This window comes from Lampetra fluviatilis, chromosome 9 (genome assembly GCF_964198595.1).
Source record: "Lampetra fluviatilis chromosome 9, kcLamFluv1.1, whole genome shotgun sequence".
NCBI lineage: Eukaryota > Metazoa > Chordata > Hyperoartia > Petromyzontiformes > Petromyzontidae > Lampetra > Lampetra fluviatilis.
The window spans coordinates 28,223-45,411 of NC_136283.1; the positions used below are offsets into that span (position 1 = coordinate 28,223).

The 17,189-nt window shown below is 50.7% G+C and overlaps 1 protein-coding gene across 1 annotated transcript; it reads left to right on the top strand.

The window, feature by feature from the left end:
• Window positions 1-13,964: 13,964 nt before the first annotated feature.
• LOC144934263 (uncharacterized) lies at window positions 13,965-15,511 on the top strand (the record flags this gene model as incomplete). Its single annotated transcript, XM_078859944.1, has 1 exon — window positions 13,965-15,511. A coding segment is annotated over one exon (921 nt), but the record flags the coding sequence as incomplete, so codon positions are not given.
• Between the last annotated feature and the right edge of the window lie 1,678 nt (window positions 15,512-17,189).

Consider the following 17,189-nt stretch of genomic DNA (forward strand, 5'->3'; position numbering starts at 1 on the left):
TTTTTTCACTTAAACATTTCATGGTGAAATTTCGCACTTTTTAACGCTATATATAGGATACTAAGGCTAAACACACGAGGATTGCACTTTTGTTGAAAAATAAAGCTGGAAAAATTTGGCCAATATTGGCCAAAAACGGGACGTGAACATTTCATCGTGAAATTTCCCACTTTTAATCTAATACATAGCATACTAAGGCTAAATACAATAGAGGAATGAACTATTGTCCAAAAATAAAGCTGTGAAAGTTGGGCTTATTTCGGCTAAAATCGGCACAGTATGCCGATTCATTTTTTTATATTCGAAAATTTAATGTATCAAATTCCCCACTTTTTTACGTAATATATAGGCTACTCAGGCTAAACACAACCAATAAATGCACTTTTTGTTTAAAAATAAAACTAGAAAAATTGGGACAATTTTGCCAGTAACGGCATAGGTTAGGTGGTGTTCACTCTAGACGCGTGGCGGTGTTCACTCTAGACGCGTGGTGGTGTTCACTCTAGACGCGTGGTGGTGTTCACTCTAGACGCGTGGTGGTGTTCACTCTAGACGTGTGGTGGTGTTCACTCTAGACGCGTGGCGGTGTTCATTCTAGACACGTGGCGGTGTTCACTCTAGACACGTGGCGGTGTTCACTCTGGACGCGTGGCGGTGTTCACTCTAGACGCGTGGCGGTGTTCACTCTAGATGCGTGGCGGTGTTCACTCTGGACGCGTGGCGGTGTTCACTCTAGACGCGTGGCAGTGTTCACTCTAGATGCGTGGCGGTGTTCACTCTAGATGTGTGGCGGTGTTCACTCTAGACGCGTGGCGGTGTTCACTCTAGACACGTGGCGGTGTTCGCTCTGGACGCGTGGTGGTGTTCACTCTAGACGCGTGGCGGTGTTCGCTCTAGACGTGTGGCGGTGTTCACTCTAGATACGTGGCGGTGTTCGCTCTGGACGCGTGGTGGTGTTCACTCTAGACGCGTGGTGGTGTTCACTCTAGACGCGTGGCGGTGTTCACTCTAGACGCGTGGCGGTGTTCACTCTCTACATGTGGAGGGGAAACCCGGGGATCGGGAAGGAAATCCATGCGACCACGGGGAGAGAGAGAGACACGTAAACTACAAATATACAGCAGGCGTCAGGGTCGGGATCGAACCCACGACTTCCTGTATGCCAGGACAGGTAGTGAACATCTCACCACAGAGAGACAGGCAGCCTCGGCTGTTGGTTGATCCTCAATGAATTACTTGGTGGAGTGAGGAAGCATTAATACTGAGCAGGTGAAGGTGGCAAGGCATGGGTCTGGACACACCACCACCTGTGAACCGTGACAGTGGTGGAGCCAGTGGGGGTGGGGTGGCACGTGCCCCCCCAACGATCCGATAGAAATCCCTAATTTCGATAGGATCATTGGGGTTTATTAGTAACTAGCTTCACTACCCGGCTTTGCCCGGGACTTGGATTCTTGTCTTGGATTAATTTAATATTCCCTCATAATTCACTGAAAAACCCTGAAAAAATTGATGCTTGCAAGAAGGAAGCCGAAACACTTCAATTTACCTAAATCGGATGTTTTCACTCAAGGAAATTCAACCTGAACCCACTGCTACGTCAGGTCGATTTTTGCCACTCGGGAAGGGAATGACGTGGCGTTCGCTTAGAAATTACAGACAGCATAAGCTGTGAAAATTTCATGACGCCAGAGCTCAGCGTTGGAGAGTTTTTGCTGCTTCACACAAACAAACAGGTGTAAGTTCTGCTATATATTTAAGATGGCAGTTGTACCTGTTCTTCACACGGATTTGTATTGAAACTCCGAGAAGCCAATGACTTAATCGGCCAGGAGCGAAGCGCCACCTAAAATCTCCCGGCACGCTGTGAACAGCTGTAGAAGTACGGCGCGCGAAGAGCCATGTGGTAGGGGGGTAAGCATTGCAGAGCCCTTAGCTCAGGTGTGATGCGGGTTGATGCCACATACGTCATGGTCATTTCCCCCCCCCCCCCCAAATACAAAAGTCTATTTTTCTTTCCTGAAGGCATCAACACGTTCAGCGAGCGCGATGACGATCACACGCGTCGAATGAAAAGCAAGGGACAAGTCCTTTCTTACTAACAACTCCTTTCTCACTAACAACTCCTTACTTACTAACAACTCCTGTAATTTTTCATTGCTGGAGGGGTTTCCTCCCCCTACCTGAAAATCCTGGCTCCACCTCTGAGTGTGTGACAGTGTCAAGTTTGTATTTGCAGTAAAGTCTATTAACTCTATTGAGCACAGAGGTTATATCAAAACGGTAGTTTATTTTAGTTTTCCTCTGGAACTCTTTGTAAGAATGGAGTCAAGAAGTGATCACAGCAAACACGTGCAGCAGCTTAAGTCGGAACTGCTCATCCGAGCAATCAAGGACATCTGTGCCTGGCTTCACACCTCTAAATTGCGATTGAACATTAATTTATGCATTTGTGCATAACACAAATAGTATTATTTTCAACACCCTTTGCTATGTCAGCTGAATTTAGCTTTCATAAACATTTATTTAGAAGCCAGACAGCTGAAATTGTGTGCTGAGTTTTGGGTTAACGTTCATTTTGAAGATACGAGGGCTTCCAGGCACGGTTATAACCATTTGCCCTCTCATTGTGTGCCATAACAGCCCATGTGATGAATTTGGGACACTTTTTTACTATATCATAAATATATGAATAACTATAGACGTGTAAGTCACGTGTGACTGTGTATATATGTGTAGTAACGCTTACGACTCGTTGACACCGGAGTTGGAGGCACACTTGTTTATTTGAACACCAACTTTGTGACATACACAAGTGAGGGGGTATCGGCCCCCTCACCCGTCTATCTGAGGACACACCTCTAGGCTAACCTTAGCCTGCCTCTGAGTCCTCCACTAATGGGCTAGGGGAGGCTATCTTGGCCCGACACTGGTCAGTCGGGCCCGGTACCCAGAGTCCAGACCAGCACTGGCTCTGGCTCTGGTACCACGCCACTGGCTCGAGCCTGCGCGGTCCTGATAAGGACGGCGTACCAGGGGGAGTCCAGGGCTCTATCTCAGACGTCTTCCGCCTCCTCTTCTTTAGCTAAACATCACTCCCGAGCCCTTCGATACATTCCCCTTTCATACCCAACCCCTCCCTGAGGGGTGGGGCCCCGGGGGATCATAACGACCGAATCGACCCCCCAGGGTGTCTGGCGCAGACGTCGCAGAGGGCACCTGCTTGTGCACACATGTAGCCCCGCCTACTGTGTTTGTTTACCATAGGCTGCCATGCATAACGGGCTCTCTCTCTAACACCCCTACATCACTCCCCCCCCGCATAGCATGCAGCCGTCCCGGCTGCCAACATACAAAAATTTGACAATAAAGGTGCCTTCACCCCCTGACCGCGCGTGTGCCTCACTATTTTTGAACAATAACAGGAACCAGAACAAGAACGCAACAACAAGATGAGAAACAACCCGACGCACCCCCCCCCGAATAAATACGAATTCCGTAAAAAAAAACAGCCTATATACAATCAGCAGGGAACCCACCACGCACACACAACACACGGTGAACCCAACATATGTACATCCGAGGAGCGGGGAACACACCACCCACACAACACCCAATAAACACAACAGCTATGTACACATTTTCCGGCCTCACAACAGTTTGCGCATTTTAGCGCGCGTCCTTGCAGCGGGCCCCTCACACGGGGTAACCGCGCGTGGCGGACCATCAGGTGGCGACTGTCCGTCTTGGGGTGAGCATTCATCCGACTCCGCGTGACCCTCGGTATCCGCAGGAGGGGTGATCGGGCGTGAGCCCGTCACTCCTGATGCTCCTGAAGGTGGCACAGCCGGCAAGGCATTAGGTGAGAGCGACGGAGACGGACCCAGCAAGTCGGCCGACCCCCCACATGTTTGGCCACGCGCGTGTGAAGTGGGATTGTGTACTGCCGCGAAGGGTTTTAACCTAGAGGGATGCACGAACCATCTCCGCTTCCCCCACTTTATGCGCACGCACTGCGGACGTAACACCTCCACCACTTCCACAGGGCCCCGCCACGGCCGCACCAGTTTAGAGGAGGTTGCCAGTGGCACCTGGGGGCAGTGCAACCATGCCTTGTCCCCCGGCTTCCACTGCAGTATGTGCGCTCGACTCAATCTGAGGCGCTCATTCGCCTTCTGACGGAGGTCAGAGTTTTGCATTGCAGCATCCCGTGCCTCGGTCAATTTGTCCAGATTAAATTTAACATGGTCAGCCAGATTAGTCTTTCCCCGCGGCACGGGGATCCGCAACTGGGCACGAACAGGCGGGTCTGGTTCTCGGCCGTACATGAGGTAAAAGGGAGAAAACCCCGTAGCTGCATGGGGTGCCAACCGGTACGCCGCCAAGACCCCCTGAATTTGTAGGTCCCAATCCGTTTGCGAGTCCGAAACTTGTTGTGATAACATGGACGAGATGGTGCGATGCAAACGTTCGACCATCCCGTCAGTTTGTGGGTGATATGGGGAGGTCCGAATTTTCTTTGTGCCCAGGAGATCGCAGACTTGTCTGAGTAGTTTACCGGAAAAATTTCTGCCCTGGTCGGTCAGCAACCTCTCCGGAGCACCTTTGTCCAGGACATAACCCTGAACAAAGGCCTCCACGATGGCTGCTGCCGACTGGTTGGCCAGAGGCCAGGCCATAGGCCAGCGTGTAAAATACTCGACACCAGTCAACAAATATCTATTCCCCCTGGGGGTGGCGGGGAATGGTCCCAAAATGTCCAGAGCGACCAGCTCGTTTATCCTGGACACTTTGATCGATTGCAAAGGCGGGTTAGACTCCCGTGCCGGCGGTTTGCGTTGTGCACATTGAGGGCATGATCCCAACAAATCCCCAACATCCCTCGTCATGCCAGGCCAATAAAAATCAAGTTGCAACAAGGCGAGAGTCTTTTGGGTCCCCAGGTGTAGGAGGCGCTCATGAGCGGCCCATACCACCCTACCCCGCAACCCAGTAGGGACCACCAGCCGATGTCGACGTGACTTCCCGTCCCAATGCATCAGCAGACCTTGGCACATTTCCCATGCGTCGGAACCACCTCTTTTTCCCCCCGCCGCACCGCCAACGCGACGTCGCCACCCGAGGAGGGAGACATCCTCCATCTGGAGGCGCCCCCATTCAATGACGGGCAACCCCAACAGGGAATCTTTGCCCTGTTGTTCGATCGAATTAGGAACCACTGCATCGTCGTCGTTGGCGGCCGCCAAGACAGGTACCGATGTGTCCCCTGGAGGCCTGCAACGTCCAGACCCCAGGAGGCATGCACACTCGGAGGCGGTTGGCAAGCGTGACAGAGCGTCCGCGTTGGTGTGGCGAACGCCCTTACGGTATGTGGTTTGGAAATCGTAATCCTGGAGGACCTCCAACCATCGGGACAATTGTCCCGATGGCTGTTGAACCCTCAGGGCGTACTGCAGTGCCGCATGATCTGTGCGGACGGTGAAATGCCGACCGTACAGATATGGGCGATACTGTTGGATGAAATGGACAATTGCCAACAGTTCCCTATGGGTGACACAATATCGTTGCTCCGCTGGAGACAACACCCGACTGCCGTACGCAACCACACGTTCCACGCCGTCAACCACCTGGGAGAGCACGCCCCCAATACCCGTGTTGCTCGCATCGGTGTCGAGCAAGAACGGTTTTGAAAAATCAGGGTAAACCAGGGGAGGAGCGTTTACCAAAGCATCCCGAAGGGAGCAAAAAGCAGCTTCCTCCTCCTGACCCCAGCAGAACCGAACCCCTTTAGATGTTAAAGCATGTAGGGGTTTGGCGATAGTCGCAAAATTAGCGACGAAGCGTCTATAATACGACGCAAACCCAATAAAACTCCTAACCTCTCCCACTGAGGTGGGAGTCGGCCAGGAGCTTACACACTGCGTTTTGGCGGGATCGGTAGAAATACCTGAGCGCCCCACGATGTGCCCCAAATAACGCACCGACTCGCGTAACAAATGGCATTTTTGGGGCTTAAATTTCAAATTAGCAGCCCGCATCTTTAGGAAAACCGCCCGCAACCTCTGGAGATGTTCCTCAAAAGTTTTGCCAAAGACAATGACGTCATCCAAATAAATCAGGCACGACTCCCATTGCAATCCAGCCAAAACCAATTTCATCAACCGCTGGAAAGTTGCCTGGTGCTGAGTGTAAGCCCATCGGCAACCGGTTGAATTGAAACAGGCCGTGCGGAGTACGGAAAGCAGTTTTAGGCTTTGAATCATCGTCCAGAGGAAGCTGCCAGAATCCCGAAAGTAAGTCCAATGTGGAGAAGAATCGCGCTCCCGCCAAGGCGTCAAGCGATTCGTCCATCCGTGGGAGCGGGTATGCGTCGGCAACCGTAATTTTATTAAGGCGCCGAAAGTCAACGCAAAACCGCAACGAACCGTCCTGCTTCTTAACCAGGACGATCGGCGCTCCCCAAGGGCTGTTGGAGGGAGAAATGATGTCGGCGGCTAGCATGTCATCAACAGCCGATTTGACATGGTCCTTTTCGGCGGGACTCAACCGAAAAGGATTTTGGCGTATTGGCGCGCTGTCACCCGTATCAATATGGTGACGCAGCAGATGAGTGCAGCCCAAATCGTATTTATCCCGACTGAAAACGTCGGAAAATTCCCTCAGTAGTGTCTTAAGACGTTGGCGCTCTAAATTTGACAGGTCCGTCGATCCCGCGCAAAGCGCCTCGAGCCACCCTTCATCGCTGTCTGAATGTGGTCGCGGTGCAGGGGCAGCGCCGACATGACTCGCGACGGGTTCCTCACAGGGCACCGGCGTTGCGTGAGCAAGCACGGTCCCCTGTGGGACCACCACCATCTGCGAGCCCACATTGAGGACCGCGATGAAGGGTTCTCCATCCCCTCTCACTATGGTCTGGGCCGGGAGTAAATTAGGTCCACTGACCCCGGCCCTAGACGGTCCCAGCAGAACCCCTTGAGCCCCAATGCCCTTAGCGAGGGGCCGCCGAAGTCTCAAAGGAATTAACATTTGTGCCCCCGGAGGAACGCGCACCGTTCTATCTACGAACGCCGGCACCGTCGCGAACGCCGTCCGGCTCGTAGCGGGGGATGGCAAAAACGCCATGCGTCGGCCCGATGGGAGCTCAATGCATCTCTGGTCGATTAATATCCTAATCGGCATTTTGGCCAGGAAATCCGTCCCTAGCAGGCACGGAACCGCCAGCGAGGAGGAAACAAAAATCGGCCCAGATAATTTAATATCCCCGACACAAATTTGGGCTCGAATTTGTCCGATGATGCCAAGTGAACCCCCGTTAGCAGCAAAGAATGGCACATTAACAGGCATCAAAGGACGGCTCTGGGCAGAGAGAATGTTATAAATCAACTCCGAAATAATGGTCGCCGATGCTCCTGTATCGACCAAGATGTGCACCTCCACCCCATCGATGTGACCCACAACGGCCGACGACCCCGACGACGCGGCTACAACCCGATGGGCCAACACGGACCACTGGCTGGGTTCAATGTGAGTACCCAGAGCGGTGCGTGTTGGTGCCATGGTACGCGACATTGGCCCCCCCTTCGCTGCGGTGTTTGAGTGTGCGACGGGCGTGTACGTGGGCCAAACATGAGGGGTGCCGCGACTCGCCGGATTATGATGGTGGAGCTTGTGACGAGGGCCGGCGTCCCGTTGAGGTGTCGTCCCGCGCTGCCGAGGAGAGCGGCACCCCGAGGCGACGTGGCCCCGGATGCCGCAGTTGTAGCAGCGTGGAAGCGCTGGTGGCGACGATGAACGTTGTAGATGGCTTGAACCGGCCCGGTCCTCCCGCGCTCCCGCTCCGTGCTGCCGTCGATGGTTGATGGCGCAAACCTCTTCTGCCGGGAGGGTGGCCGCAGCGACGGCACGCCCGCTCGCTGCCTTGCTGGCCTTCCGTCGTTGAGAGGACAGGTTTGCGTGGAGGAGACGGGCCGCTTGGAGGGAGCACATTTCTGCATCGTCCTGTGCGACAATGACGATGTCTAAGTCGTCCGCCAGCAAAAGTATCTTTTCTGTCACCATGGCGTCGATCCCCTCGTCGTCCATTCGTGGAAAGGCTTCCTTTGCCAGCGCCAGGAGGCTTGTACGGTACGCCAGGGGCGACTCCTTCGTCCCCCGCTGGCGATCGTAAAAGAGTTGACGACAGTCCGATGGTGGCCCATACACAGCGGACAGCACTTGCATCGCCTTCCGCAGCGTGGAACGCCTCTCCTTCATTGCCGATGTTAGTGTGGCGAGGGCGTCGCTGTCGAGGAGTGCTGGCAGTGCTCGGAGAGCCTCGGCGTCTGTCCACTGTGCCATCTCCTGGTGAGCGAGGAAGCGCCGCTGGAAGCCGCCCCAGTCGCCCTCCTCGCCCACAAATTCTTTGAGCGGCGGCAGTCGCTGATGTAAGGCAGCGGCTGCAGAGGACGATCGCGCTCCCTCGTCTCCCTCACTCGACTCAGCGTCGGCCCGAAGCAGCGATGGCATCGCCGGTCGCACCCGTGGTGACGCGGCAGGTACTGTACTCCCGCCGTTGGACGCGATGCTTAGAGCGGCCACGCCCTCAACAGCAGCTGCGGCGATGGCGGGAGTTTCAAAATGTTGCTCCGTTGAAATGGCGGGAAGGCGCTGTGGTCGTTGGCTGCTGTATCCTCGTGGCAATCCCGCAGCCCCCAGCCGCGTTATGTTATCGAGCATGGCGGCTGCGGCGTACAGCAGCTCGGCCAGCTTCGCGTGCGCCTGCCTCAGCCCCTCCGTCGACGGCTCCCCTTCCTCCAGCTGCTGTGGCATGGATGCACCCAGCCCCGGCTGCTCGATGGCATCTTCAGCCGTCTCGGGCTCTCCAACTGCAGCGGTGTCCTCCGCCCCTGGTACTCTGACTCGAGTCGTCCGGCGTGTATCCATGTTCGTACTTTGTTTCACTTCTGACGCCAGATGTAGTAACGCTTACGACTCGTTGACACCGGAGTTGGAGGCACACTTGTTTATTTGAACACCAACTTTGTGACATACACAATTGAGGGGGTATCGGCCCCCTCACCCGTCTATCTGAGGACACACCTCTAGGCTAACCTTAGCCTGCCTCTGAGTCCTCCACTAATGGGCTAGGGGAGGCTATTGTTGTATATGTTGATTATCAAAATTTTGATATGTTGTATGCGTGCGTGGGTGAAATTATTATGTTGTATATGTGGGTTATGAATATTCAGTGAAAATAATAATAATCAAATGAAATTTGGCCAAATGTGTAATTATCCGGAAATATGTTAATTTATGTAATTATGCACATTTAATTATGCCAATTCGAGAGGTAATCGTAGTAATTATGCGAGTGGGTGTAATTATGATAATGCAAGTCGTTATGATAACCAGACCCCGCCTCGGTGACGAGGGTGGGTTATCGATCGGAATAAGGCAATTAATCGTATGCAGTTATGCAGGTGTGGTGTAAGTATGCAAGATTAACTTAGATTAACTCGGCATCGTTGTCTAGGTTCGTCTCATTCTCGCTTATATTTTAGGTCCCCGGTTCACCCCGTTATCGCTTTAACATTTACTGAGTATGTATTAGTGTGTTTATTAAGGTCACCAAGTTCAGATCTCAACGCAGAAGCAGATCTTATGCATAGATTTCAGGAAAGAATCACACAACCACTTCTGTATTAATCAATTTATTACTAATTCAACCTCAACTATGATATAGAATGCGAACTCTCAATCCCGGAACGTCAACACGGCATCAATACAGTATCATCAATGATTGTCTGATTTCACTTTGACAACGGCACATGTATCCCGCATAACGCGATGGTTGTTAGTGAGAGAGAGTCGTTAAAACATGCAAATACTATGCTAAGAAAAACCTTAACGTTAATGAATGATTACTCAATATTGTTCACGCAGTACCGCACTCCTTATTGATCATATGCAACCCTTATCACGTTGTTAGCACCTTGGGTCACGGGACAGTTGAATATTCTGTAGAGGATGCGAGTACGTGCGGCGATTATGACTGAAAGATACTTGAAAGATTATACGGCGATAAAAAAAACACAATCAAAAACAGTTATTATTCTTAAAGGCACCAATCTCAACAGATACATCGGCAGGTTATCTGACAACAGAATGGCTCGGAGTAAGGGCCTGCGACGGTGCTCCTTTTCCGAAGATCGTTATCTTATCAAGTTTACTAATTGGGGACCAGATCACCTGATAAGGATCTGGTGGGCCACCACTCCCCACGTGAGCGTGGCTTGGCGGAAGGAGGTGCCAAGAATCAATTCGTATTGATGGATCTGTTGGGAATTTATGCGATTAAGAGTACAGCCCACTAAATATTAAAGATAAAAATTACGAATACTCTTATAAACGACGGATGGCCATCACTCGGTCTCGAGTGTTTTTGAGTGGTAAGAGTTGTCTTGAATAGTCAGTGTTCGGAGTCGGTTCTTTATGTCAAACAGACGCCTGGTGGTCGTGTGGTGAGGGGGCGGTGCGCGTCATACGTATCAGTCGCTCCCCTGTCACCGTGGTGAACTGGTGGATGCCCGTCGATACGCTGTCGCAGCTCGGAACCCGGTCGGTAGGTGGCGCCCACAGCTCGCTCGCAGCGTGCAGTGTTGGGTCGTCAACCAGGGGAAGCACAGAGCCTCGTCGCCAAACCGCGACCTCCGGCGGCAGCAGAGACCTCCGACTCGGCAGAGGTTGACCCACGCAGGCCGAGTTGAGCTGTCAAGCGGGTCTTGCCCGCCTGCAGAGGAGATGGGGAGCCGCTTGAGTCGAGCCCCGAGAGCCGGCTCCGGTGAGCCGATCGAACTCGGCTGAGTCCCAGACGAGCTGAAGAGTCGAGCCGACCCGCTGGTCGCAGCTCGCTCCTGAGTCGACCCTCCCGGTCGAGCTGAAGATGAGTCGAGCCGACCCGCTGGTCGCAGCTCGCTCCTGAGTCGACCCTCCCGGTCGAGCTGAAGATGAGTCGAGCCGACCCGCTGGTCGCAGCTCGCTCCTGAGTCGACCCTCCCGGTCGAGCTGGTTTCCAATGCTCAGGGTCCTTTCTTTTTTGCCGAAAAATCCCTTTTGGGTCCTGCCCACAAGGCGGGGTTTCTTTCGATTTTTGCTGTGTCAGGATCTGTCCGTAGGTAGGTGTGTCCATGTGTGTGTCCGTATGTCCTTGTCCTTGTGTGCATCACCCACGGTATATTCCGTTGTCATACTCCCTCCATAAAATCCACGAGCAAACAATCAGATGTTACAAATTGCCTCGAAGTCGTCTCTCTGTCTGGGTGCAATATTATCTCTTGTCTGGCCTTCTTCATGAACCAAAACACAGACGTTACAAATCGTCTCACAGGCGTCTCTGTCCGTGTTGCACGACCTGGAGGGAGGGCAACACTCCCTCCGACCCTCACCGATGCACAAAGAAATGGTTAAAAAGTTTTAACATTTGTCCCTTACCATTTCACAGTTATGATTCTGTATGTAACCTAAGGTCTGCCGTTTCCCATCGTGGTGCTTGACCCAAGTGGAGGTGCCTCCCCGAGCGTATACACACTCTTATCCCGCGCTGCGGGGATACAAAGACGGCCGGGATCTCCCTTTCTCTCCGACCCTGGGTTTAACATCGCTCTTTTATTATGTATTTTATATTCGACCTGGTGGTGATTCATCCCGTTATCCTGGCTTTTCATAAGTTTTACTTTTGTCTTTTCATGCATAGGCTTATTATTATTAATTTATTTCCGATATCTTAGGTTAAGGGGTAAGTTTCTTGATCCTAGGAATTCGTATTCCTTGGTGTCTGCATGGTTATATAAGCGGAATATAGTTTACGGTGAATAGCGTTAACATTGATGTTATGTACGATATTATGTATTGTGATGTCTTTAACTTAACTTGTTGGTCAGGGCTTTACTGACATGAAGTTGCATTTCATAGCCTCGCAGTCTTTGCCTCACCCTGTCTCTGCTCGCCGTTGTTGTTGCTGTCCAGCTGACGCCGTTAACTCAAGGCCTCATTAATTTCCGTCACTCCTTGTAGGTGAGGGCGGTTGAACCTTGGAGTCAGTTCTGGTTTTTGTCTGCCTGCTTCTCCTGATGTCCCCTGACCCCGGGAGTTATTATTTCTACTTTTATGGCCTGTCGAAGCCCGACTCGCTGTTGTTGGGCTGGTGGGTCGCTGGGTTGGTGTCGTTCCCGGCTTTTTTGCTTACGTTTGCAGTTCGCCGTGCTCTTAATTTCCTTCCCTCTTCAACCTTATATCGACTATTCGCTCCTGTCTGGGTGCGATTCAATTTTGACTTAGGAAGGTTCTGATTGTCATATGCTTCGGGTTGAGTTGTATAGATGGAAATAACATTTCATATTGACTTAATGATGGTGATGGTTCAGTAGGCGTAACTTGTGGCCTGGTTTAATTGGAGTGGGTGTGAATATCAATAACTTTAGCCTATCCTGTTGTTAAATTCCGACTTTAACGTTACTTTAATAGCAATACAGAATAATTGAGCTTTTCGTCTTAACTAGGCGAACGCGAACTTCTGGTGACCCCCGCAGCCTTGTTATTCAGCTGAGTCTGCATCCTTGAGATATACAACGCTCTTATTCGTCTCACTGTGGCCATCCAACCTTCTGCTCTGGGAGTGTTATTCTTAATTTCAGGTCAAAGGCCCCTTCACGTTCAGACGTGCAGGGTTGTTTAAATCAGCTCCCCCCCCCTGTGTACACAGCCTTGAGCTGACCCACTTATTTAATAATTTAATTCCTTGGCCTTTTTGGGTTTGCTCCCTCAGCTGCAGGACAACAAGGCGTATTTCTCCTCCCTGTGTGCACGTGTTCCAATTAGCTCGGAATCCCTAAACACACAATCAGTGATGATTCCTGGCTTTCTGTGGTTGTGATTTAGACAAAGGCGCCTCTGCTTCCTTTCATTGCCTTCGAGTTGACACTGCCCCATTATTCGCCCATGTGCTGAGGTCATAGATGGTTGGGCTTTTTGCCTTAACTATGTCTGGCTGACTCTCCCACTGTCTCTGCCGCCTGCACGGGTGACATGTGCCCGTTTATCAGGCCTTATCTTTCCTTGAAGTAAGGTTGCAATTCTGCCATCCTAGCCCTCCTCCCGTTCATTACTTAACAACACCTGGTGTTTTGCAGTTTGCTGCGCTTTGGTGTGTTTTCATTCATTATATATCAATTATGGAAGAAGGCTAGGATACAACACTATCTTGGCCCGACACTGGTCAGTCGGGCCCGGTACCCAGAGTCCAGACCAGCACTGGCTCTGGCTCTGGTACCACGCCACTGGCTCGAGCCTGCGCGGTCCTGATAAGGACGGCGTACCAGGGGGAGTCCAGGGCTCTATCTCAGACGTCTTCCGCCTCCTCTTCTTTAGCTAAACATCACTCCCGAGCCCTTCGATACATTCCCCTTTTATACCCAACCCCTCCCTGAGGGGTGGGGCCCCGGGGGATCATAACGACCGAATCGACCCCCCAGGGTGTCTGGCGCGGACGTCGCAGAGGGCACCTGCTTGTGCACACATGTAGCCCCGCCTACTGTGTTTGTTTACCATAGGCTGCCATGCATAACGGGCTCTCTCTCTAACACCCCTACATATGCATTCCTCTGTGCCTCGATACTGACGTGTAGATGGTGTGGATATTCTTTGTTTCTGTCTGCAGCTGTCACTGCCTCTGCAGAATTGGTCTCATGGAGCAAAGGCACTCGGCGCAGCTCGGTGCAAAAAGGCATCAATGCGACCAGTGTGCATACAGCACGGATCGTCCTGAACATTTGACACGGCACCAGAGAACTCACACAGGAGAGAAACCCTTCAAGTGCAATGTGTGTGGGAGGGCGTTTGCACAGTCATATGATCTTGTAACACAACAGAGAACTCACACAGGAGAGAAACCCTTCAAGTGCAGTGTGTGTGGGAGGGCGTTTGCACAGTCATATGATCTTGTAACACACCAGAGAACACACAAGAGAGAGAAACCCTTCAAGTGCAGTGTGCGTGGGAAGGCGTTTGCACAGTCATCTGCTCTTGTAGCACACCAGAGAACACACACGGGAGAGAAACCCTTCAAGTGCAGTGTGTGTGGGAAGGCGTTTGCACAGTCATCTGCTCTTGTGACACACAAGAGAACACACACGGGAGAGAAACCCTTCAAGTGCAGTGTGTGTGGGAAGGCGTTTTCAGATTCATCTACTCTTGTAAAACACAAGAGAACACACATGGGAGAGAAACCCTGCAAGTGCAGTGTGTGTGGGAAGGTGTTTGCACGTTCATCTGCTCTTGTAGCACACCAGAGAACACACATGGGAGAGAAACCCTTCAAGTGCAGTGTGTGTGGGAAGGCATTTTCACAGTCATCTGCACTTGTAGCACACCAGAGAACACACACGGGAGAAAAACCCTTCGAGTGCAGTGTGTGTGGGAAGGCGTTTGCATGGTCACCACATCTTCAAAGACACCAGAGAACACACAAGCATCAGAAGATCCACCAGGAGTGGAGTGTGAAATCAGCTTGTGAAAGTCAAAGTGCTGCAATGAGCCCATCGCTCATCAAACAAGAACCGGAAGAAAATCCCAGCTTGGACACTTTTAAAGGTAACGAGGTGAAATATGAAGAGGTGAATGTGAAATGTGAAGACGTGATGGTGAAGAGCAAAGAAGTGAAGGTAAAATGTGAAGATGAAGATTCAACTCCCAAATGGGACCTTCGCATCGATGGAGGCAACGTGAAGCAGGAGGAAAATTCTGTCTGTGAGGCAGAGCGAGGCGACTCCCAGCAGTTTGTGGAAGTGGAGGTGTGGGTGGACTTCCTCCGAGACAATACAAAGTCAAATGGAGACCCGGGAGATGCGTAAGCCTTTGACCAGTGGTTCTTAACCTGGGTTCGATCGAACCCCAGGGGTTCCGTGAGTCAGTCTCAGGGGTTCGGCGGAGGTTAAGACACACACCTGACTCATGATTGTGCACCAGTAAAACATGTACCTATGTTTTGAATTTGAAAAAATAATTTTATTTTTCCAATTAAGAAGGGTTCTGTGAATGCGCATATGAAACTGGTGGGGTTCAGTACCTCCAACAAGGTTAAGAACCACTGCCTTAGACGATGCCGCTCCAATAGATGCACCTTTGTCACAGGCCTTTAATGACAAGAATGTGAAGTTGAACACTCAGTTCCTAGGTTCAACCTGCAGGGTAAGAGCGGCCAGTCTTTGTGGACCTGTGTGTTGGGTAGATCTCTAACCAGGAGCGAGAGCCAATAAGCTCCCAAGCATTCACTGTTATCAATTGCATTTATATTGTGCTTGCTTAATTGCCTCGGCAATTCGGAGTTTTCATCGTATCTCGTCTCAAACACTCCAAGAGCATCCCCAAGTAGTAGCTGCCCCTGTGTAGCACAAGGTGGTGGCCCTGCACCGGCTTGCATGTGGACAAGAGCCTGTCAGTAGGGGGCGATGGTTGATGTGGCATCTCAGTTGTGAAGTTTGTAGGTAATGTTTAGAGTTTGCTAAATTTTTACCCAGATGCCAGCATGCAATGGCCGACTCGTTTTGAATGGTGCATTAGTATGTTGTACATACACTGTTAAGCAGACGGTGCGTATTTTTTAAAATTAGCTTCTTGTTAATAGGATGTAACCTAATGCAGTATATTTCAGTGCAGTAATTCAATTTTGTTAATATGCCTGTCACGAATTTAGAATGAATACTTGTCTGATGGTGTGCGTACATGTACCATTTTGTCTATAAGGGTCAGAGGTGTGGACTCGAGTCATGTGACTTGGACTCGAGTCAGACTCGAGTCATGAATTTGATGACTTGCGACTCGACTTGGACTTGCATAACAATGACTTTGTCCCACCTATGAGATGTGGACTCGAGTCATGTGACTTGGACTCGAGTCAGACTCGAGTCATGAATTTGATGACTTGCGACTCGACTTGGACTTGCATAACAATGACTTTGTCCCACCTCTGATAAGGGTCAAACATTGAATGAGTCATGTTAGGACACAGTGTGTGTTTTGCAAGTAACCTGTACAGATCACTCAGGTGAGACTCATTGTTCTTGTGATACAGGTCAAAGGGTACTTTTGTGTTTTCAGGAAGCATCTCCCTCTGGAGCAACTCAATGTCTTTGAAATAGGGAGCACACTCGGATCATTCATCAATTACAAGGCAAACCACTCAGAAGTTACACGTAGTGTAGATACATTCTCTACAACTTGAATTATAATTTGGTATTACGTGTTGACACAAATTTCGTCTAACTAGGGCTAGAAATGCTCCTTACTGATTAACGTCTGGATGTTTGAAGCTATCGGTTGAAGCAAGCCCGGCTGCTCTTGAGACGCTGTGCACCAATAAGGGTCCCCAGGTGGCTTGCACTGAATCAATGACGCGCTCCCAGAAGTCTGTGCTAGTTATAGTTTGTGTAAAACATTCCTTTGTTTCGTGGAGAGATCGATAAATGAAAGATGTCGTGTCTGCTGATCTGCTTCATAGCAAGGAGGTAATTTTAAGAGCATATTTGAAATGCATTTTTGGTACAGATTTGTATTCGGTTACAAGGCAGAGCACATCTAGTAGATACATTCTCCACAACAACACTCATTAGAATTTTGCATGACGTCTTATATGTTGGCGAACTAGGACAATAAATGGTCCTTGCCGATTAACGTCTGGATGTTCACAACCATGGGGTTGAAGCAAGCCGGACTGCCTACAGCCCCCTCACAACCATTTACGGCCTTGGGCTAGGAAAGTCACGAAAAATGCACACGAACGATGCATTCACGCAAGCACCCGATGCTCCGTTTTGAAGTTTCAAAATGAAACAACTTTGAATTGTATTATGTTTTGCATTAGATAATTGTATTTCTTCTTTAAAAGCTTATATCATTTTACATCTGGAAGACTTAATTGAAAACGACATTTCGTGTGAATTTTCTCTCGTCGTTAAGTAGATTGCCTTGCCGCGGATTCTGTTTGATGCGGACTTTCACCTGGTTGAGAGAAGACCGCCGTCTGCAGATCGATTCCAACGTGATCGAACGTCTGTCCCTGCGCCTCCGTCGTTCATGCAGGGGGCGCGTAGGTTTGCAGTGCCCCCTGCATGAAAGCGATGGAAAGTGCAGCGTTCGTCACAGATAAATGAAGTCGT